The sequence below is a fragment of the Salvelinus alpinus genome, chromosome 26 (genome assembly GCF_045679555.1).
Source record: "Salvelinus alpinus chromosome 26, SLU_Salpinus.1, whole genome shotgun sequence".
Lineage (NCBI taxonomy): Eukaryota > Metazoa > Chordata > Actinopteri > Salmoniformes > Salmonidae > Salvelinus > Salvelinus alpinus.
Window position 1 is genome coordinate 30,884,421 of NC_092111.1, and position 26,022 is coordinate 30,910,442.

General features: G+C 42.1%; 1 protein-coding gene across 2 annotated transcripts; it reads right to left on the reverse strand.

Moving 5' to 3' along the window:
• Positions 1-218: 218 nt before the first annotated feature.
• On the reverse strand, positions 219-18,755 carry LOC139555152 (regulation of nuclear pre-mRNA domain-containing protein 1A-like). 2 transcript variants are annotated; one of them, XM_071368719.1, is made up of 7 exons: positions 18,320-18,755; positions 11,720-11,849; positions 11,521-11,627; positions 9,060-9,151; positions 8,620-8,746; positions 4,198-4,373; positions 219-1,860 (listed from the first exon to the last, which is right to left on the reverse strand). In XM_071368719.1, exons 1-7 carry the CDS (start codon positions 18,468-18,470, stop codon positions 1,705-1,707), a joined length of 939 nt encoding a protein of 312 aa, XP_071224820.1. In that variant the 5' UTR covers positions 18,471-18,755; the 3' UTR covers positions 219-1,704. The 2 variants fall into 2 exon arrangements, with proteins under 2 accessions (XP_071224820.1, XP_071224819.1); XM_071368718.1 differs by lacking the exon at positions 219-1,860 and having other exon boundaries at positions 3,524-4,373; positions 18,320-18,754.
• Positions 18,756-26,022: the final 7,267 nt, after the last annotated feature.

Consider the following 26,022-nt stretch of genomic DNA (forward strand, 5'->3'; position numbering starts at 1 on the left):
TTGACCAACATAATTCCCCATGTTGCTGATCTAAATGCTATACCGCCACCTGCTGGACTGGTGCTCATATCGCTTTACAATGTGACATTGACAGTACTGTATTTTTAGAGGTCATGTGTCACTGTAAGTACACGTGCACATTTTAAAACTACAGGTAATAATCACCCCAGAATAAATAATTCTGGATTGATGCAGACAAACATGACAACAAGTCTTGATAGATTATCCTCTGTTTTGCTGTTTATTTGGTTCTGAGAACTGAACGCGTTACAACAATGTGTTTCAATGAACACTTACAATTCAGTCAAGTAAGTTATAAGGTATGGTTTTGCAAACAGTGGGCCCCTTCAAGTTCTTTAAAGGGCATAGCTGTCATAGGCGGCTGAACATCATTCACTAGAGGTTAAAACCAAGGGGCAGTAAATAATACAGTAAACAAGCACACAACACTGATGTCTCAACTCACTTGTTCCAAAATGGGAAAGGCTTCAACTATTATGAAGACCTTCAACTTCTATAAAGCTGCATCTGCAATGAGACTCAAGGATTTTTTGGAATGACTAGCAGGTCTTGGAGAGCCCATAACGACAATACAAGATAAAACCAATTGGTTCCAAGTATTTACATGCAACTTTGTCTATGTGGTAAAAATAAATAAATTGGTTATCCGCTTCAAGAACAATGTTTACAATGAACAATGCATGTTTCTGTTCTCAAAAGCTTTTCTCAAAACAAGTGAAACATATTCAAACCTGTTACTTTTAACAGTAACCTAACATTTCCCAACTATTTAATTTTACAATTAAATCTGGGCAAGAGAACTTCTCTGAACATGCTTAATTATTTTAAGGCCATTGATATAGAACTTAAACAGCAACAATCCCTGCTATTAGTGAAGCACCCAAGAGCAAGATCTAAAATCCATGAGCTGTGTCCACATAATGGGAATACTTTAGAGCAGTTATAAAAGAACACAAAGATAATAATATGTAATAAAATACTGCAGCTGATTATAATGATACAATACAGAGGGGATGTATTCATTGGGACAACTTCAGTATACAATTTCTGGTGCTATATAAATTCACTATACCTGTCGATACAAAAATAATATCACAACAATATCTTCCTGACCATTTTGGGGAGGTTGGGGTTAGATAGAGAGGGGAAAACAGAAGAGGAATATCATGGGAAGACTGTCGGTAAAAGCCAAGAGGGAATCACTGTATTCCCATGTATTCAGAGGAAGAATAGAATAGGGGAAGAAAGAGAGTTCATTATGTATGGAAAACCTGGGTCATGCCTTTCAATAAATATCAATAGATGTGAAAGCATAGGATATATCAATTCTATATATATTATATATCAGACGAATGATCTATTGTTATGAAAAGAATAAGAGGGATTATTGGCAAATAGGAGGGATGACATGATGACTGGTAAGAGAGGCATGGACAGTGTCAATCAGGGAGCAATGATAAACATGACTACATGGGGAAAAATAGGTGAGAGCCTAGGTCAAACAGTAAGTAGCGCAATGGCAAGATGGACATGGGCCATGTTAGGTTGGGAGATGCGTCAATCAAAGGTTATTAAGTGACTCTGATGTCCACTAAGTGAAGTCCAGATGTTAAACGATATGGTGAGAGATGTGTCAATCAGAGGGTGGGTGGTCAGTCAAGGGTGAAAAGCACAGGTGAACTGTCAGGCTGTGGGGTCATAAAGTTCGACACCAGATGAGGGCAGGTGCAAATGTCCACTGGTCACACTGGGGAGCAGAGCGAGGTCTGGTAGGTTGCTGAGACGAGTACGCAGCTCCTTCCGTACCTGGGTTACCCGTGCCAGCTTGTGCTTGTACTCCTGAAACAAGAGTAGGTATGAAGAGTGATGTGATATGTTTTGTACAACATACTTCGAGTGGGATACACTGTTCAATTATTAGACATAACCTTTTAGCACAATGGTTAGGGAAAGGGAGGGTTTACAAAGTAACTTGGGCACATCAGAGTAAACTGATGACATTCAATAATTTCGGTTTCATTGTGAAGTCCTATTTACTTTAAGTGGCATTAGAACATATTAAAGTATAGATTAGTGAGTGGACACTGTGCTGTGCATTCTTTCTCCATAGTTTTATATTACTAGTTTGTGTTAGGAATTGTTTCTTGAACTGAAAACTATCACCCTACATCAACCTCACAGCATTGATGGCAAGGGAAATATTTCTGAAAGAACTTTACTATAGCCATTCTGGCATTAGTTGTGAGCTATGAAATCCTTTCATTAAATTTGAAGTGACAGAAACTAGTGTTTGATCCAGTCATGTATTTACTACAGAGAAAAACCAAGGTGTTTCTCCGTACTGCCTATTTTTAAGTCGGTATAACTCATCTAACTATTCAAATACATGCAAATTGAGCATTAAATCAGTCAAATTAATAGTACAGTGTGGGATAAATTCAACCTTCTTGGCAAGTCAAGGATATGCTAAGGCCTGTAACAAAGGCCCAGTTTGGAAACAACCCATTAACTGAAGTGTATGACTCCCCTACACAAATGGGTAAATACTAGGTCAACCCCCTATCCTCAGAATGGAAGAGTTAAACTACCCCTGTTTACACAGGCAGCCCAATTCTGATATTTTTCAATTATTGGTCTTCTGACCAATCAGATCAGCTCTGAAAGAGCTTCTGACCAATCAGATCAGCTCTGAAAGAGCTGTGATTGGTCAAAAGACCAATTAGAGGAAAATATCAGAATTAGGCTGCCGGTGTAACAGACATGGTAAGTCAGAAAATAGCCATAGCCAATAGTACTGACACAAAGAGGCATGTGTTTAGGGAAAGGTGGTGGGCAACTCAAGTCCTGGGGAGCTGCAGCATTCAGCTTTTTCTTCCAGCCTGGCTCTAACACCCGATTAAACAACATTTTCTATTAGGGGTTACCCAGTATTAGTGATTTGGTGTGTTAGTGCTGGGCTGCAACAAAAGCCTGCACATACTACAGCCCCCTAGGGCAAGTGGCCCACACCTGGTTTAGGGGCTTCACAATTCAAATTGAGGAAACCAAAATCATATTTGAAGACCAGTATAAATGGTCACCATTTATACACCTGCTGAACATGACTTCAGACACTTTTACTACCCCAGTATGAGTAAGAGGTTATAACACTAACCACACCTAAAAGCACTTAAAATAAATTAACAAATATCATGTGAACCTGTCTGTCATAACTTTGTGCATTGTGTAGAACTTTTAAACGGCATTCAATCCCATTTCTCTGGTCTACTTTGAAGCTATGAGCTCAATGGCTATTTCCAATGTAAAGTCTTTGGGTTTAGATATACAAAAATATGTAATGTGTATGCGATAACATAACAGGTGAAGTTGAGTTTTATGCTTAAGAGTTTAATTTATTATTTAATACCATAACTCAAGAGGTCTATTAAATAGGACTGGAGTCATTCAACCCACCACCACCAATATGCACACAAGTAAAAGCAAATAACAGCACTCAGATTCATTTTTATTCTCTTTTTTTTTTCTTTATTACAAGAGATTTGTTGAACTGCAGATACATAGACCAAAATACTTGATCTTGCCGACTTCCTGTGGGTAAAGGCTGGACAGTTATGCATTCAGCAATTGCAAATACACACACATTTTACCTCCACCGTGTATTAGAAACCAATGGAAATAGATTGTAGTTGTTCTGCAAGTAATGGGGTGAGAGATGTCATCTTCGCTAAAGCATTGTGGGCCTGTACTAATCATGTGGATGACAGCACTGGAAAGTGGAGAGAGGCATAATGACTTGAATCCTAACTTGAGGTAAACATCTAACTCAAACTGTTGTGCAAATCTCCCACTGACATCAATTCAGGATTAGCATGACAGCTCCAGTTAAGCGTGCATCTCAAGTTTGGACATGGCCAAATAAAAATGTTTTTGTCCCATTAAAGTTTTACTCAATAAGGGACAGAACATGATACTTCAGAAGTGTTGCTTGTGGCAAAATGTGAGCAGTCCACATTCGATTCAATTGGAAACATTCAAAGCACACCACCTGAAAGGCTGAGGGGATACAGGATACAAACTGAGGAAAAAGCCTGCTACAAAAACAGAACATGTGAGAGAGACAGAATGAAGCTGGAGAATGAGAAGTGTAGTGAAAAAATAAAGAGATGATTTACGCACTTCTAGTTTCTGCTCGTTCTGGGCCAGGCCATCCCTCTGGCTGTGTAGAAACAGGGTGAGCGTGCGTGTGAGCTGCCGCCGGTCATCGACCTCTGCCGCCAAACGTCCGCTGTAGTCTGCCAGCAGCATGCAAGCCTCCTCCACCAGCCTGGACAGGCGCTCACCCTGCTCTTTATCTGAGACAGGGAGGAGATAAGGCTTTCATTTCAGCTGAATGGGTTAATTGCGACAAGTGAGTGTCTCCAATGATGACAAACGATATCAAGCACTGACAGGGTGGTTGTAATGAGCATTTAGGTAAATCGGGTGAGGACTTAAGAGCCTTTCGTTACGTCTCCAACCTAACAGCCCTTTATCATTTGTGGCTGACTGAGTATTTTTAACATCTGTAAAATGAGTCTAGAAAGTAAAATGAGTCTAGAAAGTATTCAGACCACTTAACCTTTTCCTCATTTTTCTGCATTACAGCTTTATTCTAAAATTAAATATTTTCTTTCCCTCATCTACACACCCTAATGACTAAGTGAAAACAGGTTTAGAAATTTTGGGAAATGTATTACAAATAAAACTGAAATAAGTATTCAGACACTTGCTATGAGACTCAATTTACCTGCATCCTGTTTCCATTTTACCTTTATTTAACGAGGCAAGTCAGTTAAGAACAAATTCTTATTTTCAATGACGGCCTAGGAACAGTGGGTTAACTGCCTTGTTCAGGGGCAGAATTACATATTTTTACCTAGTCAGCTAGGGGATTCGATCTTGCAACCTTTCGGTTAATAGTCCAACGCTCTAACCACTAGGCTACCTGCCTCCCCATTGATCATCCGTGAGATGTTTCTACAGCTTGATTGGAGTTAGGGTTGGACATTTTGGGGAATATCCAGAGGTGGAAACTTTCCATGGTAAAGTATGGGAATTAATATTAATACCATTTAAAAATGTAGATATTTTTTGCATTGGATATATTTACCATATATGGAGACAAACATTTTACCTTAAGTGGACAATTGCAAATGATTAAATCCTGCCAATAGAAATAAAAAAACAATTGTTACAAATTGAACTTTAATTAAATGACTTGACTCTTCACATGGGATGTTTTCACTGAACAAAAGATAATTTTGAATGATCCATCGCATCTCCCAAAAGTATTTTTAACATCTGTAAAATGAGTCTAGAAAGTAAAGCTTTGGTTGTCTTCCATGTCTTTTCCCTGGACCTCCTCAATGTCCACCTCTTGAACATCAGACTGAGGCCTCATGTCCCTTTCCAACCTTGAGGATGGCTCGTTGTCAGGCTCAAAAAGCCTCAAATTTGCCTGGATGGCCACCAATTTTTCAACCCTTGTATTGGTCAGCCTGTTGCGTGCTTTGGTGTGTGTTCCCAAACAAGGACCAGTTGCGCTCTGAGGCGGCTGATGTTTGTGGGATTCAGAGGATGATGGAGGCAACAGGGGAAAGAGCCTCAGATCCACATAGTCCCTTCCACCAGGTGGCTGATGAGATATGTTGGCACGACTGCCATATTGCATCTCCATCCCAAAGCCCTTGCTTGGAAGTGTACTTCGCCAGACTGCCAAGAACCTTGCCCTTATCCAGGCCAAGGTGGCGAGACACGGTAGTGATGACACCATAGGCCTTGTTGATCTCTGCACCAGACAGGATACTCTTGCCAGCATACTTGGGGTCCAACACGTACGCTGTGGCATGTATGGGCTTCAGGCAGAAGTCTTCACGCTTTTTGATGCATTTCAGAACTGCAGTTTCCTCTGCTTGGACCAACAGTGAAGTGGGCAGGGCAGTACAGATTTCTTCTCTTACATCTGCAAGCAGAGTCTGAACATCAGACAGGATGAGAAAACAAAATCTCTTCCAATACTCATTGCCTGTGAGCAGAGGTGAGTTGCATACACAGCTTGAGCAAGACATTCATCAGCATTTCTCTGACTACGTTCCTCTATTGAGTAAAACAAACCCAAAAAACTTTGATTCCAGGAGGACCATGTGCTGTTGCTATTGATAGTGTCTGATTCATCATTTTCACCTCGAATAGAAGTAGAGGAACTTCTGTCAGAGGTTGCTTGTTGTGAGCGCTGAGGGAACTTTATGCACTTGGCCAGATGATTCTGCATCTTTGTTGCATTCTTCACAGTATTTGCAAATGTACATAGCTTTTCCTCCTACATTAGCTGCAGTGATATGTCTCCACACATCAGATCGTGTCAGTGGCATTTTCCTGTAAAGATAAGGAGGGAAAAAATGAGTAAAAAAAACAAATACAATTCCATGTACAGATATATAGTTAGGCAGTTAGATTAAACAACTCCTTTGTAAGATGAATGTTTTAAATTAAGCATGTATGGAAACAGGTGAATTAACACTCAGTTAGCAGGCTCAAGCAAGCTAAAACCAACATGGTAGCAAAAACTAACTAGCAGAAAAGATTTAAACACACTTTGCTGTAGGCTACTATTTTATTTATTTTTTTAATCTCGTCTTAAAATATATTCACCTCACCCAGTATTGTAATCAAAACTTACCAGAAAGCATGTAGTCCTTGGCACAGACAGTGTAGTAGTGTGGGCTCAATAGCATCTCATTAGTGTGCAAGATCTTGAGAATCAGCTGTACATGTGATGGAAGAGTACACTGTGCATGCAGAGGGTTGCAATTCCATTGATTTGGGGATAGTTTAACCAAAATAAGCCACAAGAACTAGAATTGCCTTGTGTATCCCACTTTGATGAATTAAAACAAAATTCCCCAAACTTCAAAGGAAAGCTTCCGGAAATTTACCAGAAAGTTTCCGACCATTTGCAACCCTAATTGGAGTCCACCTGTAGTAAATTCAATTGATTGGACATGATTTGGAAAGGCACACCTGTCTATATAAAAGGTACCCCAATTGACAGTGCATGTCAGAGAAAAAAACCAAGCCATGAGGTCGAAGGAATTGTCCCTAGAGTGCCGAGACAGGATTGTGTCAGGGCACAGATCTGGGGAAGGGTACCAAAAAATGTCTGCAGCTTTGAAGGTCCCCAAGAACACAGTGGCCTCCATTCTTAAATGGAAGTTTAGAACCACCAAGAATCATCCTAGAGCTGGCCGCCCAGCCAAAATGAGCAATCGGGGGAGAAGGGCCTTGGTCAGGGAGGTGACCAAGAACCAGACGTTCACTGACAGAGGTCCAGAATTCCTCTGGTGATGGGAGAACCTTCCAGAAGTACAACCATCTCTGCAGCACTCCACCCATCAGGCATCTTTGGTAGTGGCCAGACAGAAGCCACTCTTCACTAAAAAAAGTCACATGACAGCCCGCTTGGAGTTTACCAAAAGGCACCTAAAGGACTCTCAGACCATGAGAAACAAGATTCTCTGGTCTGATGAAACCAAGATTGAACTCTTTGGCCTGAATGCCAAGCGTCACATCTGGAAGAAACCTGGCACCATCCCTACAGTGAAGCATGGTGGCAGCATCATGCTATGGGGATGTTTTTCAGCGGCAGGGACTGGGAGACTAGTCAGGATCGAGGGAAAGACGAACGGAGCAAAGTACAGAAAGATCCTTGATGAAAACCTGCTCCAGAGCGCTCAGGACCTCAGACTGGGTCGAAGGTTCACCTTCCAACAGGACAATGACCCTAAGCAAAGAGCAAAGACAATGCAGCAGGGGCTTCGGGACACGTCTTTGTATGTCCGAGTGGCACAGTCAGAGCCCGGACTTGAACCCGATCGAACATCTCTGGAGAGACCTGAAAATAGATGTGCAGCAACGCTCCCCATCTAACCTGAGCTTGAGAGTTTCTACAGAGGAGAATGGGAGAAACTCCCAAAATACAGGTGTGCCAAGCGTGTAGCATCATACCCAAGACTGTAATGCTGCCAAAGGTGCTTCAACAAAGTACTGAGTAAAGGGTCTGAATACTAATGGAAATGTGATATTTATAAAACTACGCAAAAACATCCAAAAACCTGTTTTTGCTTTGTCACAATGAGGTAGTGTGTAGATTGATGGGGGGGGGGGACAATTTAGTCCATTTTAGAATAAGGCTGTAACGTAACAAAATGTGGAAAACGTCAAGGGGTCTAAATACTTTCCAAATGTACTGTATGTGATTGAGAAACTTGCTAATTGTAGGGCCAACTAATCGTCAGTTCAACAGTTAAACAAACTGTAAGTATGGTGTCTGTCGTAGATTTCAGAAGACACTAACACGTTCCCCGAAACATCAAAAACTAGGTTATACAGAGCTAGGGCACTTGCAGGGGTCAGCACAGCAGTAGTTCAACGGCCAAGCCTCGCTCTGGAGTAGAACCACCCTCCTGACCACCCCTGCCAACAGCGGCACTCGGGAGCATTCCGCAGGGCTGACTGTAGCTAGTGCAAGAGTGTGGGATAGAAGTGTATGCCAGGGCCCACCTGTGATCCTGTGCAGTAGTGACGTGTCCAGCACCTCAGCAGGCAGGCAGGAGATCCGCTGGCACAGCGCCGAGTCCCCAGTGGCTGCATTCTCCAGTTCCTGCAGGGCACGGATTAACTCTGCCGTCTGAGAGTGAGGGGTAGAAAAAGAGGGAAGGTGGAGAGGGAGGAAGAACGGGAGAAGAGAAGGAAGAAATGACAGATGGGGACAGATCCCCACATTGCAGTTAGAAAGCAGGCCAAACATCTAAGAAAACAAGGAACTAACAAAGAAACTCTTCTTAAAGCCATGCGGATACAAAAAAACATCAAGTGGGATACGAAGAGGTAAATGCAACGACAGAAAGAACCTCAGATCGGTTGACTGAACCTAGCCATTAAACAGCCCCCTCACACACAGTCCAGTCCACCCCCCTGTGAGGTCTTGGGTTGACCTGTACCTGTGGGGGCTCTGCTGGGGAGCTCTGGGAGGCCAGGTCCTGGTCGTCCAGTTGAATCTCCTCATACGGCCTCTTCTTGGCCTTCTCGCCCACTGTGGAACATGGATACAGGGTGAGCGCTCACGGGAAGATGACAACACACTGATATGAACACTGTCACATCCTTTGACACTGGCCATGTCTGAATACACATACCTCCGTCCTAGTAGGCCAATTGAGTACGCAATTTAAAAAAAAGTTTAACAGAATGTGACATTTTAAAAATCTAGTATAAATTCCTAGATGTCACTCATTTCAGCTGATCAATAAGATCTAGGGATGCGCTGCCGAAATCAACGACTAGCAGGAACAACGCAGTAACTTCACTCATTCCCAGTATAAGAAATTACTTCATTTTTTTTAACTATGTGAATTCTCTAAAATCAAGTGTTTCAAAATGCCAGGATGTTCTACTTATTTCATATCGTCATCTAGTAGAATTTGATGCACACTTTTCCACAATGCATTGGAAGAGGTGGGCTGCCCTAGTGCTTGACTACTTGAAGAGAACTAGGGCCTAACAAAAACTAGGCTACTTAATTGGGAAGACGCCGAATAGCAAAGCTTCTGCCGAGGTGTTCAAATGTAGGCCAAGTAGTTTGTTCTCCCTAAAATGATCGAGAATGGCATCGTAGGCTACATATTTGAAAAAATAAATTGTATTTTTGTGCACACTGAAAAGTGTTTGTTCTCTTGGTAGGAGCTTTTAAAATGAAATACTAAAGCATCTTGATCTCTGAACGCATCGGCACCGGGGACTCAGGATGTGGCTGCGTTATTGATGTCATGTTAAAATCAGTTTTTTTTATTTGAACATATGGAGAGTTACATTTTTGTAGGCTAGGTTACCCAATTAAATGTATGATCAAGCCTTAGCAGTCATTCTGAAATCATCCCCTATGATCAGTGCTTTATTTTATTATGTTGCTGTCAAGCAGTTCGGAATTTGCGATGCACCCAATCGTCCATGTTTTTCCTGTGCAATAGCCTTTTGCTTTGAACAAGTTTCAGTGTGTTTACTAGGCTATTTGTAACATACAAATTATATCAGCAATTTGGTTTCACTTATAAATGTTGAAATGGAACCAAATTCAGTTCGTCTTCAATCTTTTTTAAACAGGATAGATGGGCTATATGGTTTACTATGGTATAGGTCAGTTAGAGGCAGACTGAGTAGGCCTATAAAACTCAATTCCTATTCTATTCATAGTTTAGAGAAATTAACCAGATTGGAAGTGAGCTATCAGGCTGGTTAACGCAATGCACATCTGTCAAAATTGGAAAAAAATCCGCCCCCACTCGGCCCTGCCCCTCATTAAGGATCTCTGTACTTTGCTCCGTTCATCTTTCCCTCGATCCTGACTAGTCTCCCAGTCCCTGCCGCTGAAAAACATTCCAAAAGCATGCTGCTGCTACCAATATCACTTTACTGTAGGGGTAGTGCCAGGTCTCCTCCAGACGTGACACTTGGCATTCAGGGCAAAGAGTTCAATCTTGGTTTCATCAGACCAGAGAATCTTGTTTCTCATGGTCTGCAAGTCCTTTAGGTGCCTTTTGGCAAAATCCAAGCGGGCTGTCATGTGCCTTTTACTGAGGAGATTCTTCCATCTGGCCACTACCATAAGGGTCTGATGGGTGGAGTGCTGCAGAGATGGGAAAACCTTCCACAAGGACAACCATCTCCACAGAGGAACTCTGGAGCTCTGTCAGAGTGCCGATCGGGTACTTGGTCACCTCCCTGACCAAGGCCCTTCTCCCCCGGTTGCTCAGTTTGGCCAGGCGGCGAGCTCTTGGAAGAGTCTTGGTGGTTACAAACTTCTTCCATTTAAGAATGATGGCGGCCACGGTGTTCTTGGGGACCTTCAATGCTGCAGACATTTTTGCTACCCTTCCCCAGATCTGTGACTCGACACAATCCTGTCTTGGAGCTCTACGGACAATTCCTTCTACCTTATGGCTTGGTTTTTGCTCTGACATGCACTGTCAACTGTGGGACGTTATATAGACAGGTGTGTGCCTTTCCAAATCATGTACAATCAATTGAATTTGCCACAGGTGCTCCAATCAAGTTGTAGAAACATCAAGTATCAATGGAAACAGGATGCACCGAAGCTCAATTTCAAGTCTCATAGCAAAGGGTCTGAACACCTAAGGTATCGGTTTTAAAAAAGATATAGAAAGATAAATACAAAATAAAAAAACTGAACCTGTTTGGCTTTGTCATTATGGGGTATTGTGTGTAGACATGAAAATAATATTTAATCAATTTTAGAATAAGACTGCAATGTAACAAAATGTAGAAAAAGGGAATGAGTCTGAATACACTGTTTTCAGATCAGAGTAGATGGAAGAGGCCAGAACAAGGAAAACACTTAAGACTATGTACACACCCGAGGTGTCCGTTGGTTAGGAGGGTACTTACGCAGAACGTGTGAGAGCTGGTCCAGCAGGTTGTTCTCATACACAGCTCTCTCCTGCCAGATGGACAGAACCCGGCCCAGCTGTTTCTTACATCCATCCTCTCCATCCCTGCACACACACGTCCAACTGCCATCAGAAGGCTCATGCTCCAAAACCACGACAATAGCTAAAACAGCGGGAGCCAGGTTTGATTATCTCACCTGGACACGTGTTTGAAGGCATCAACGATGACAGGAGCAAAGTCCTGGGTGAACTCGGGTCCTTTCTTCTTGCTGTTCTGGATGACATCGTTGGCAAGGTAGAGGAAGGTGAGCTTCCTGGATACCTTGGCTGCAGACAGATCACAGTCAAGTGTGGGAAACAGTCAAAGCAGAGTGATCTTACACAAAGCAACAGAGGCAAGTGTCAAATGCTCCTGCTGGGTTTCAACTCAGGATACCCTTTATCCCTTATTTTACTAGGCAAGTTGACAGAACACATTGTCATTTACAGCAAGGACCGGAGGAATAGTTACAGGGGAGAGGAGGACTCAGGCAGACTACACATGACTAACTTAGAACCCAGTTAGGTCTTAACACATCAACACTGGCTGACTAACAGCAGAACAGTATGATGCTGCATATTATAGCCAAATCTCCATTGCACACACATCATAACGCAGTTGACAAACAAGTGTTATAGCTCTATTGTAGGAGGTGGCTCTGCCTTGAGGGTTTCTCCCCCTGAGCGATCAGCCTAAGTAAACAAAAAGCTGGACATGCCCGTCCCTGGTTACTGTCGTGAGAGAGCAGCTGGACATGCCCGTCCCTGGCTACTGTCGTGAGAGAGCAGCTGGCCATGCCCGTCCCTGGTTATTGTCGTGAGAGAGCAGCTGGACATGCCCGTCCCTGGCTACTGTCGTGAGAGAGCAGCTGGACATGTCCGTCCCTGGCTACTGTCGTGAGAGAGCAGCTGGACATGCCCGTCCCTGGCTACTGTCGTGAGAGAACAAAATCAGCCCAAAGTGAAACTACTAGGCTCTCTCACTAAGCCATTGCCCTGTACACTAACCATGAGTAGACTACAGGCAGGGCAATGCTAAGACATCAGATGCTATTCCCAGTCCACAGAAAAGAGTGAGCAGCTCCCAAAATACCAAGGCCCAAATGGGATATCATTGGGCTCTTTTAACCAAAAGAAAAAAACAGACCGCATCAAATAACACTCCTTAGCTCAACTAGCACAAAAGCTCAGATTTGTATTTAGGCAGTAGGCTTTAAAAACGAGAGAAAGCTACAAGTATCAGTAGGCAATGTCATACACAATGCAGATTGTCCTCTTCCCCAACACATTTTACATAACATCTCATCATCAATTTCACATGGCAAAAGACCAAAATAATTAATTAGCCACCCTACAGCTGAATGTGGCAGTCATTGAATACCTGTGGGAACCTGTTGTAATCATTGAGACCTTGTGGCAGTGTAGTGTAAGAAATCCTTAAAACACACAAAAAAAAAAAGTTCCATTAGTGTTTCCGTGTAATTTTATTGTGAACATTCATTGGCAAAGCAGGGAATGTTGGCTAATTTCAGTCAACCTATTTCACAGATATAGCCCATCACTCATGTGCAGTGATGTGATGCAGAGATACATTTTTGGAAAACGTTTCCTAAGAGTCACTTTGCAATCATTTTGAACAGATGCATGAAGCATATAGGCTATAACCTACCACTTGATGATGAAGCCATTCCATTCCACAAGTCATTGGACGAAGGAGTCTTCTGTACAGGGGAGTTTAGTTCATGTCTGAACATGAACGCACAGCGCCTGCGGTACAGTTTTGGAAGCGTAAGGACCGTATCTTTCATATCAGCGAGAAATAACAATTTAACTAAAAGTTAAATTGATACACACCTTCATAGGGTTAGTGTTCCCACACGGCCATGACTCCATGTTACAGCGAGTGTTTACGGAAGACCGAGGGACTACATAGCACGCCGATCACCTGTGTGTAACGGCAGTCAGAAACATGCAGCAACTGAAAAATACAGTTGGTTGCAACCGCGATAAAGCTGGTTAAAACAATTATGCATTTGTACAATTATTTTGATGTGATGAAACCAAAAAAGGGATTTACACTGAATAAACGCAACAATTTCTAAAGATTTTACTGAGTTCATAGAAGGAAATCAGTCAATTGCAATACAGTAATTAGGCTCTAATCTATGGATTTCACATGACTGGGACTACAGATATGCATCTGTTAGTCACAGATATCTTACAAAAAAATTATAAAGTAGGGGGCGTGGAACAGAAAACCAGTTAGTATCTGGTGTGACCATTTGCCTCATGCAGCGTAACATCTTCTTTGTATAGAGTTGATCAGGCTGTTGATTGTGGCATGTGGAACGTTGTCCCACTCTTCAATAGCTGTGCGAAGTTGCTGGATATTGGCAGGAACTTGAATGCTGTTGCACGTGGCGATCCAGAGCATCCCAAACATGCTCAATGGGTGACATGTCTGGTGAGTATGCAGGCCATGGAAGAAATTACATTCAGCTTCCAGGAATTGTGTACAGATCCTTGTGACATGGGGCCGTGCATTACCATGCTGAAACATGAGGGGGAGGATGATGAATGGCACGACAATGGGCCTCAGGATTTCGTAAAATTGCCATCAATAAAATGCAATTGTTGTCTGTAGCTTAAGCCTGCCAATTCCATAACCCAACTGCCACCACAGGGCAATATGTTCAATGTTGACATGAGCAAAGTGCCCACCCACACGACACCATCTGCCATGTACAGTTGAAACAGATTCATCCGTGAAAAGCACACTTCTCCAGCGTGCCGGTGGCCATGGTAGGTGAGCATTTGCCCACTGACGCCAGTTCCGACGCCAAAGTGCAGTCAGGCAAAGACCCTGGTGAGGACGACGAGAACGCAGATTATCTTCCCTGAGACAGTTTCTGACAAGATTTCACATGGCAAAACACCAAAACTACCTGCCAAATTCTACAAAACGACATTGGAGTCAGTTTATGGTGGAGAAATTAACATTCAGTTCTCTGGCAACAGCTCCTGTGGACATTCCTGCAGTCAGCATGCCAATTGCGTGCATTGTATTGTATGACAAAACTGCACATTTTAGAGTGGCCTTTTGTCCCAGTACAAAGCGCACCTGTGTAATGATAATACCATTTAATCAGCGTCTTGATATCCCTGTCAGGTGGATGTATTAACTTGTAAAAATGAAAGGCTCACAAAGAGGGATGTAAAGAAATTTGTGCAAAGTTAGAGAAATAATCTTATGGAAAAGAAAATTTCTGGGATCTTTCATTTCAGCTCATGAAACAGAGAACCAACACTTCACGTTGTGTTTATATTTGTACAGTATGTTTCTAGAACCGTAAAGCAATTGCGAATCGATTCACATTTAGAAGTAGTATTTACAGTGCATTCATAAAGTATTCTGACCCCTTAACTTTTTCCACATTGTTACGTTACAGCCTTATCCTAAAATGGATTAAATTGTTTTCTCCTCAATCCACACACCATAAAAGCAAAAAACAAGTTGATATTTTTGCAAATTTATTACAAATTTACTGAAACACATTTACATAAGTATTCAGACCCTTTACTCAGTACATTGTTGAAGAACCTTGGCAGCGATTACAGCCTCAAGTCTTTGGTTTGACACACCTGTATTTGTGGAGTTTCTCCCATTCTTCTCAACAGATCCTCAAGCACTGTCAGGTTGGATGTGGAGCATCACTGCACAGCTATTTTCAGGTCTCTGTCCTGTTGGAAGGTGAAACTTTGCCCTAGTCAGAGGTCCTGAGCAGGTTTTCATCAAGGATCTCTGTACTTCGCTTCGTTCAACTTTGCCTCGATCTTGACTAGTCTCGCAGTCCCTGCCGGTGAAAAACATCCCCACAGTATGATGCTGCCTCGTACATCCTTCCCCGTAGGGATGGTGCCAGGTTTGCTCCAGACGTGACACTTGGCATTCAGGCCACAGAGTTCAATCTTGGTTTCATCAGACCAGAACATCTTGCTTCTCATGGTCTGAGATTCTTTAGGTGCCTTTTGGCAAACGCCAAGTGGGCTGTCATGTGCGTTTTACTGAGGAGTGGCTTCCATCTGGCCACTCTACCATAAAGGCCTGATGGGTGGAGTGCTGCAGAGATGGTTGTCCTTCTGGAAGGTTGTCCCACATCTAAAAGAGAAAGCTCGAGAGCCCTGTCAGAGTGACGATCGGGTTCTTCGTCTCCTCCCTGACCAAGGCCCTTCTCCACCGATGGCTCAGTTTGGCCAGGCGGCCAGCTCTAGGAAGAGTCTTGGTGGTTACAAACTTCTCCCATTTAAGACTGATGGCTGCCCATGTGTTCTTGGAGACCTTCAATGCTGCAGACATTTTTGGTACCCTTCCCCAGATCTGTGACTCGACACAATCCTGTCTTGGATCTCTACGGACAATTCCTTCGACCTTGTGGCTTGGTTTTTGCTCTGACATGCACTGTCAACTGTGAGACGTTATATAGACAGGTGTGTGCGTTTCCAAATCATGTCCAATCAATTCAAATTTGCCACAGGTGGACTCCAAGTTGTAGAAACATCAAGGATCATCAACAGGATGCACCTGAGCTCAATTTCGAGTCTCAAAGCAAAAAGGTCTGAATACTCATGTAAATAAGGTATCTGTTTTATTTAATACATTTCCTAAAATTTCTAAAAACCTGTTTCAGCTTTGTCATAGCGGGGTATTGTGTGTAGATTGAGGGGTAAAAATGTATTTAATACATTTTAGAGTAACATGCTGACCAGACCACATGTTGATTTTGTCCTCGATCAGACGCGATCAGGACACGCAGTTTGAAATATCAAAACGAACTCTGAACCAGCTATATTAATTCCGGGACAGGTCGAAAAGCATTAAACATTTATGGTAATTTAACTAGCTAGCTTGCTGTTACTAGCTAATTTTCCCTGTGATAAACAGTGTTGTAATCTTATTAGATGCACATGGTCCTCCACTCCGACAATTAATCCACATATAAAAGGGTAAACGTTGGGTTCAAGTAATCTCTCCTCCTTCAGGCTTCTTCGGACTCTATGGCGGTTGGCAACCAACTTTAAGGTGCATTACCACTACCGACTGGGGTGTGGACCTCAGCTCAACTTTCAATCCCCCACATGGGTATTTGCTCCTAAAAAAACAATGAGATGGGAGAGGCGGGACTTGCAGCCCATCAAGCATCACAAATAGAACCAAGTTCTATTTTAGTGCCTGGCTACGCAGACGCTCGTGAGCAGTGTGGGTGCAATGATTGAATAACGTGTACATTTCTTGACGTGAACGGTGTGGTCAGCATGTAAGGCTGTAAAGTAGCAAAATGTAGAAAAGGGAAGAGGTCAGAATACTTTCCGAATGCACTGTAGCTGCCAGAGCCAGTCTACCTCTGAAAATAACATAAGGTCCTTGGACCTTAAGGAGACTAACATTACTCCTTAAGAACATCTTGGGCTAGCTATAACCCACTTACATGTACATTTTTTATGGGGAGCAACACTGACCCTAGTGCACCCTGGTGTTAAGTAGAACATACTAGGAAATATGACAGTGAAGTGGAGTCCCAATGTGAGGGGTTCTACCTGGTTTTAGGACTCATGAGTAGCTAGCTAATAGTTACTGCATTCTCATTCACTATCAGAGCAATCACTCCAATGACCCAACTTTGAGATATAGGGAATTCAAAAAGTATTCATACCCCTCGAATTACAGCCCAAATTCAAAATTGATTTTTATTCTCACCCATCAACACATACAAAATAACCCATAATGACAGTTTAAACAAGATTCTGTTGTCGAGACAAATTGTACTCGTTGGCCTGAATGCAAATCCTGAACGCAAATCTGTGTAAAGAAGATTGCCCTTCCCTGCCGCTCCCCATCTAAATTCAGAGTTTGAGTAAATATGCAAGGAAAAACGTGAGAAAATCTTCGAATCCAGTTGTGCAAAGCTGATTCATACCCAAGACGACTCAAAGCTGTAATCACTGCCAAAGGTGCTTCTACAAAATACAGACTCAGGGGTGTGAATACTTATGGAAACCACATTTCTGAATTTCATGCAATACATTTGCTACAATTTACTTGGAATTCAGGCTGTAACAAGACGTGGAATAATTCAAAGGGAATACTTTCTGAAGGCACTGTATTAACTAGGCAGTTAACTAAATTGCAACTTCATAAAGGACTTGAGGTAACGTTACCTAGCTAGCCGCTGGCTGGCTTGACTGGGGCCTCGTGCCAGTCTTGTTGTCCATTCAAGCAATACCTTAGCAGGTTGATTGTTAACCGACTATCCCCAAGCACCGTTCCAGCGAGCTAGAACTAGCGTTATTGTTAAGTTTGTTAACTAGCCTTTATTTGCACTTAATTAGTTAACTACTGTAAGCTAGTTACACAATTGACAAACAAGTTAGCTAGTTAGTAAAGTATCCAACCGCCAGTAGCTGACAAATTGACGTTATTTAGATTACGTTAGATAAATTGATGACACTTAGTAGATTGTGATGTGGCCAACGACATTTGGTGTTTGTTTACTTGCAACGCTTAGCCATCTAAGTTGCTAACATTTCTTGTTCAGCTAACAGTAGCTAGCTAAAAAGATTGCAAGCTAGCTAACCTTGGCAATTGTTCGTTAACATGTTAGCTAGCTACACTTGATATGAATGACTACACGGTCATATCTAAATATAAGATACATGTTAATATTGATGAACATACTTTACCTATAACTAACTAATATTACCTTTTTTCAATTCGTTGAACCAAACGTTGACGATGGTCTTAGAGTGTTTTCTATGATGGATAAGCCAAAGTGACAGTGTCTGAACACTTTGTTGGGAGTTGCTAAGCTCCGAAAGTTTCTTCTCCAACGCTGCCTCTGAAAAAGCTGACATGTCGACGACTTTTGGGGAAAACAGATATTGGATGCTAGCTAGGGCCTACAGCTAGCTAAATTAGCAATCTGGCTAGCACGCGATATGCTTATGCAAAAGCTGCAGACCTGCAAGTGTGTACGGACGGAGGTAGGGTCACTTTGCCCTCTTTATTTACGTGCACGTCTGTTTCTGTATTTAAAAAAAGATCCAGCCCTGTAAGTGTGTACGGACAGAGGCAGGGTCACTTTGTCTCCTTTATTTACGTGCACGTCTGTTTTTATATTTCCATTGGTTCATTCTAGAATGAAGGCGGGATGTGGCTAGTAAAACGTACCACGTTGCATTCTTTTTACATTCTCGTTACATTCTCATGAACTGTGTTAGCAGCCTGGTCTCATGGACTAGACATATCATGGTAAACGTAATTCCGGGGTACCAATTAGTCTAAAATGTTATGTTTGGTATGGTTACAAAACACAGAAACTTACTTTTAACCCATCTGTACTGTATATTTCAAGATATGGCATATGGGGGTGTAGTTTTCACTACACCCCCAACTTGGAAATCAATCAATCTGCCATCATTAATACAATGGAAATATCTAATGATTTACTATTTAAATATTAAAAGTGTGTGGGCTACAGAGAGAAACAAAATGGTGCAGTTTCAGGCCATGTGGCAGAAAGTAATGCGGGCATTGGAGATGGGTGTGTGTGCTAGTGGGTCAAGGCAGGTGTGATATAGTTGATGTTTGAATGATGTTGTCATTTGTATGTGTATGTTTTGTATATTTTATAAAACATAAAATAAAAAATATAAAAAGGTTACTTAAAGGTGCAATATGCTCTGTGTTGTTGTTTTTGTCGCACTGCTTTACTTTATCTTGGCCAGGTCGCAGTTGTAAATGAGAACTTGTTCTCAACTGGCCTACCTGGTTTAATTAAGGGGAAATAAAAAATGCAGAAATCGCTCTGCCATTTTGTGGTTGCAAATGTTTATGTGACAAATCAAGCAATGTATAGTTTAGAGAATCAATGTACGATCTACATCTGAAATATATTTTCAATTACCAATTTTTTTTTTTTTTCAGCTGTTTGAAGCTGGTGTACAAAACCAAAAGTAAAAGACGCAAAAACTAAACTTAAGAACGGGAAGCATAGAAATAGCGCACATAGAACAGATCTACCTCTTCTTAGACTTACTTTCAATGAGAATGACAGCTCTATAACTCACATTTCTATGTGAATTTGGTCGGGTCACCCAAAAAGTTATATGTTGCAGCTTTAAGGCAAAAACGAAAGTAGGGTGGTGGGTCAGAGTGGTGGTTGGTTGCATATTCTAATCTCATCACGGACAACATTAACATTTTAGCTATTTAGCAACTTTGCAACTACTTACAAATGTTTTTCTACTTTGCAACTACTTAACATGTTAGCTAACCCTTCCCTTTTAACCTAACTCCTAATCCTAACCTTAACCCCGCCCTAACCCTAACTACTAGCATAGCTAACGTTAGCCACCTAGCTAACATTTACGTTTACATTTAAGTAACATTGGATTTAAGTTTACTATGTTATGTCTACCACTGAGTCCTGGTTAGTGTTAGATTCCTACTGTACAGTGGCTTGCGAAAGTATTCACCCCCTTGGCATTTTTCCTATTTTGTTGCCTTACAACCTGGTTAAAATTGATTTTTGGAGGATTTGTATCATTTGATTTACACAACATGCCTACCACTTTGAAGATGAAAAATATTTTTTCTTGTGAAACAAACAAGAAATAAGACAAAAAAACAGAAAACTCGAGCGTGCATAACTATTCACCCCCCTCCCCCCCCCCAAAGTCAATACTTTGTAGAGCCACCTTTTGCAGCAGTTACAGCTGCAAGTCTCTTGGGGTATGTCTCTGTAAGCTTGGCACATCTAGCCATTGGGATTTTTGCCCATTCTTCAAGGCAAAACTGCTCCAGCTCCTTCAAGTTGGATGGGTTCCGCTGGTGTACAGCAATCTTTAAGTCATACCACAGAATCTCAATTGGATTGAGGTCTGGGCTTTGACTAGGCCATTCCAAGACATGTAAATGTTTCCCCTTAAACCACTCGACTGTTGCTTTAGCAGTATGCTTAGGGTCATTGTCCTGCTGGAAGGTGAACCTCCCTCCCAATCTCAAATCTCTGGAAGACTGAAACAGGTTTCCCTCAAGAAGTTCCCTGTATTTAGCGCCATCCATCATTCCTTCAATTCTGACCAGTTTTCCGGTCCCTGCCGATGAAAAACATCCCCACAACATGATGCTAAAAACACCATGCTTCACTGCGGGGATGGTGTTCTCGGGGTGATGAGAGGTGTTGGGTTTGCGCCAGACAAGGCATTTTCCTTGATGGCCCAAAATCTTAATTGTAATCTCATCTGACATGAGTACCTTCTTCCATATGTTTGGGGAGTCTCCCACATGCCTTTTGTAGAACACCAAACGTGTTTGCTTATTTTTTTCTTTAAGCAATGGCTTTTTTCTTGCCACTCTTCAGGCTTAAAGTGGTCCTAGGGACAGATACTCCAATCTCCGCTGTGGAGCTTTGCAGCTCCTTCAGGGTTCTCTTTGTTGCCTCTCTGATTAATGCCCTCCTTGCCTGGTCTGTGGGTTTTGGTGGGCGGCCCTCTCTTGGCAGGTTTGTTGTGGTGCCATATTCTTTCCATTTTTTAATAATGGATGTTCAAAGTTGCTGAATTGTTTTTGTAACCCAACCCTGATCTGTACTTCTCCACAACTTTGTCCCTGACCTGTTTGGAACGCTCCTTGGGCTTCATAGTGCCGCTTGCTTGGTGGTGCCCCTTGCTTAGTGGTGTTACAGATTCTGGGGCCTTTCAGAACAGGTGTGTGTATATACATATACATATACTGAGATAATGTGACAGATCATGTGACACTTAGATTGCACACAGGTGGACCTTATTTAACTAATTATGTGACTTCTGAAGGTAATTGGTTGCACCAGACCTTATTTAGAGGCTTCATAGCAAAGGGGGTGAATACATATGCATGCACCACTTTTCCGTTTTTAAATTCTTTCGAATTTTTTGAAACAAGTATTTTTTTCATTTCACTTCACCAATTTGGACTATTTTGTATATGTCCATTACATGAAATCCAAATAAAAATCTATTTAAATTACTGGTTGTAATGCAACAAAATAGGAAAAACACCAAAGGGGTGAATACTTTTGCAAGGCACTGTATATGTTGCAACGTGGAAAGATAGTCACAGTTGAAGCAGAATATTGGGGATGGCAACATGATTTGATAAAAACTTGGGTGTGGAACCCTGACCTGTCCACCGGACGTGCTACCTGTCCCAGACCTGCTGTTTTCAACTCCCTAGAGACCGCAGGAGCGGTAGAGATACTCTTAATGATCGGCTATGAAAAGCCAACTGACATTTACTCCTGATTATTATTTGACCATGCTGGTCATTTATGAACATTTGAACATCTTGGCCATGTTCTGTTATAATCTCCACCCGGCACAGCCAGAAGAGGACTGGCCACCCCTCATAGCAATGGTTCCTCTCTAGGTTTCTTCCTAGGTTTTGGCCTTTCTAGGGAGTTTTTCCTAGCCGCCGTGCTTCTACACCTGCATTGCTTGCTGTTTGGGGTTTTAGGCTGGGTTTCTGTACAGCACTTCGAGATATTAGCTAATGTACAAAGGGCTATATAAAATAAACTTGATTTGATTTGATTTAGAAGACCAAATGAATGATTTCAAGAGATCATTCAGAAAACAATCATTAAAAAAACACGCAAAGACATTTGATTGTAGCGTTCCAACAGCTGTGGGGAAAAAATAACACTGGCTGTGATGAGTACTGTATGTGGATGAGTAAGGGAAGGATTGAACAGTGTTATCAACCAACTACATTGTGGTCAGATGTTTACTAAAATACAGTATATGATTGATTGAGCAGCAGTCCAGAACCCTCATGTTCAGTCACTTTTTGACAGCACCCCTTTTGATTTGAACGAAACCTGTACCCCCGCACATTGACTCAGTACCGGTACCCCTCTATATAGCCGGTATATAGCCTCATTAATGTTATTTTATTGTGTTACTTTATTTTATTTTTTACTTTAGTTTAATTAGTAAATATTTTCTTAACTCTATTTCCTTAAAACTGTATTGTTGATTAAGGGCTTGTAAGCATTTCACAGTAAGGTCTACACCTGTTGTATTCGGCGCATGTGACAAATAACATTTGATTTGATACATGTTTTCCATGGTAGAAGGGCTCAGAAAGTGACTGTTTTCCCATGGTAGAATGGCTCAGAAAGTGACTGTTTGCCCATGGTAGAATGGCTCGGAAAGTGACTGTTTGCCCATTGGTAGAAGGGCTCAGAAAGTGACTGTTTGCCCATGGTAGAAGGGCTCAGAAAGTGACTGTTTTCCCATGGTAGAATGGCTCGGAAAGTGACTGTTTGCCCATTGGTAGAAGGGCTCGGAAAGTGACTGTTTGCCCATGGTAGAATGGCTCAGAAAGTGACTGTTTGCCCATGGTAACAGGGCTCAGAAAGTGACTGTTTGCCCATGGTAGAAGGGCTCGGAAAGTGACTGTTTGCCCATGGTAACAGGGCTCAGAAAGTGACTGTTTGCCCATGGTAGAAGGGCTCAGAAAGTGACTGTTTGCCCATGGTAGAAGGGCTCAGAAAGTGACTGTTTGCCCATGTTAGAAGGGCTCAGAAAGTGACTGTTTGCCCATGTTAGAAGGGCTCAGAAAGTGACTGTTTGCCCATGGTAGAAGGGCTCAGAAAGTGACTGTTTGCCCATGGTAACAGGGCTCAGAAAGTGACTGTTTGCCCATGGTAACAGGGCTCAGAAAGTGACTGTTTGCCCATGTTAGAAGGGCTCAGAAAGTGACTGTTTGCCCATGGTAACAGGGCTCAGAAAGTGACTGTTTGCCCATGGTAACAGGGCTCGGAAAGTGACTGTTTGCCCATTGGTAGAAGGGCTCGGAAAGTGACTGTTTGCCCATGGTAGAATGGCTCAGAAAGTGACTGTTTGCCCATGGTAACAGGGCTCAGAAAGTGACTGTTTGCCCATGGTAGAAGGGCTCGGAAAGTGACTGTTTGCCCATGGTAGAAGGGCTCGGAAAGTGACTGTTTGTCCATGGTAACAGGGCTCAGAAAGTGACTGTTTGCCCATGTTAGAAGGGCTCAGAAAGTGACTGTTTGCCCATGTTAGAAGGGCTCAGAAAGTGACTGTTTGCCCATGGTAACAGGGCTCAGAAAGTGACTGTTTGCCCATGGTAACAGGGCTCAGAAAGTGACTGTTTGCCCATGGTAACAGGGCTCAGAAAGTGACTGTTTGCCCATGTTAGAAGGGCTCAGAAAGTGACTGTTTGCCCATGGTAACAGGGCTCAGAAAGTGACTGTTTGCCCATGGTAACAGGGCTCAGAAAGTGACTGTTTGCCCATGGTAACAGGGCTCAGAAAGTGACTGTTTGCCCATGGTAACAGGGCTCAGAAAGTGACTGTTTGCCCATGGTAGAAGGGCTCAGAAAGGGAGTGTTTGGATTTGGATGCCAAAACATTCAGTAGGTAAAGGTCCTCAAAGTTGACCTATTTTGCATATCCCACCATACCATGAGACGTCCATGTCTTCCTCACCAGAAGAGATCAACGGTTGAGATTGACATAATTTAAAAGCTTACAAACAAGGTTATCAAACAATTTTTCTTGAAGAAAAAAATCGGAATACATATTTATTTATTTTTACTTTAAAAGTCAATTATCTAAAAACATGTAAACTCAGATTTGCTTCATTAAATAAAATATTAAAATGGATTTAATTCAAATGGATTTACCCAATAGTCATTACACTAAGCAATGATGCCTCATATTTCTCGGAGAAGCCACTGAGCTTGCTCTCTTGTATCCATTCAGCATCAGGTTATACATCAGCAATCCCTGTCCTGAAATGATGTCATAAACATTCATTAGCCTGAGATATAGCAGACAAACCAGTGTGTTTTCTGGACATCCATTCATCCATCCATCCCTTCACTTTTATTTTGATTATCTCAGCATCATATGTCCATGACTGACCTTCACCCAGAGACAAAGGATAAATAAAGGAATAATGAATATAATGAGGATGAATAAAGGATCACAATGCCCCATTGACGATAAAAGAATAACAGTATGTAGCACCTCATCAATCCTCCGTGTAATCATGCATATGTACAGTTGAAGTCGGAAGTTTACATACACTTAAGTTGGAGTCATTAAAACTTGTTTTTCAACCACTCCACAAATTTCTTGTTAACAAACTATAGTTTTGGCAAGTCGGTAAGGACATCTACTTTGTGCATGACACAAGTCATTTTTCCAACAACTGTTTACAAACAGATTATTTCACTTATAATTCACTGTATCACAATTCCAGAAGTACACATACACTAAGTTGACTGTGCCTTTAAACAGCTTGGAAATTCCAGAAAATAATGTAATGGCTTTAGAAGCTTCTGTTAGGCTAATTGACATCTTTTGAGTCAACTGGAGGTGTACCTGTGGATGTATTTCAAGGCCTACCTTCAAACTCAGTGCCTCTTTGCTTGACATCATGGGAAAATCAAAATAAATCAGCCAAGACCTCAGAAAAAATTTGTAGACCTCCACAAGTCTGGTTCATCCTTGGGAGCAATTTCCAAATGCCTGAAGGTACCACGTTCATCTGTGCAAACAATAGTACGCAAGTATAAACACCATGGGACCACGTAGCCTCCATATTGCTCAGGAAGAAGATGTGTTCTGTCTCCGAGAGGTGAACGTACTTTGATGCGAAAAGTGCAAATCAATCCCAGAACAACAGCAAAGGACCTTGTGAAGATGCTGAAGGAAACAGGTACAAATGTATCTATATCCACAGTAAAACGAGTCCTATATCGACATAACCTGAAAGGCCACTTAGCAAGGAAGAAGCCACTGCTCCAAAACCGCCATAAAAAAGCCAGACTACGGTTTGCAACTGCATATGGGGACAAAGATCGTACTTTTTGGAGAAATGTTCTCTGGTCTTATGAAATTAAAATATAACTGTTTGGCCATAATAACCATCTTTATGTTTGGAGGAAAAAAGGGGGATGCTTGCAAGACGAAGAACACCATCCCAACCGTGAAGCACGGGGGTGGCAGCATCATGTTGTGGGGGTGCTTTGCTGCAGGAGGGACTGGTGCACTTCACAAAATAGATGGCATCATGAGGATGGAAAATTATGTGGATATATTGAAGCAACATCTCAAGACATCAGTCAGGATGTTAAAGCTTGGTCGCAAATGGGTCTTCCAAATGGACAATGACCCCAAGCATTCTTCCAAAGTTGTGGCAGAATGGCTTAAGGACAACAAAGTCAATGTATTGGAGTGGCCATCACAATGCTCTGACCTCAATTCTATAGAAAATTTGTGGGCAGAACTGAAAAAGCGTGTGCGAGCAAGGAGGCCTACAAACCTGACTCAGTTACACCAGCTCTGTCAGGAGGAATGGGTCAAATTCACCCAACTTATTGTGGGAAGCTTGT

Coding starts and splice junctions, on each gene's coding strand:
- LOC139555152 (XM_071368718.1), bottom strand. CDS start 18,470: ATGTCAGCTTTTTCAGAGGCAGCGTTGGAGAAGAAACTTTCGGAGCTT. Junction 11,628..11,719: donor GCCTTCAAACACGTGTCCAG/GTGAGATAATCA, acceptor GTGTGTGTGCAG/GGATGGAGAGGATGGATGTA. Junction 4,374..8,619: donor ACTACTGCACAGGATCACAG/GTGGGCCCTGGC, acceptor TCCCTGTCTCAG/ATAAAGAGCAGGGTGAGCGC.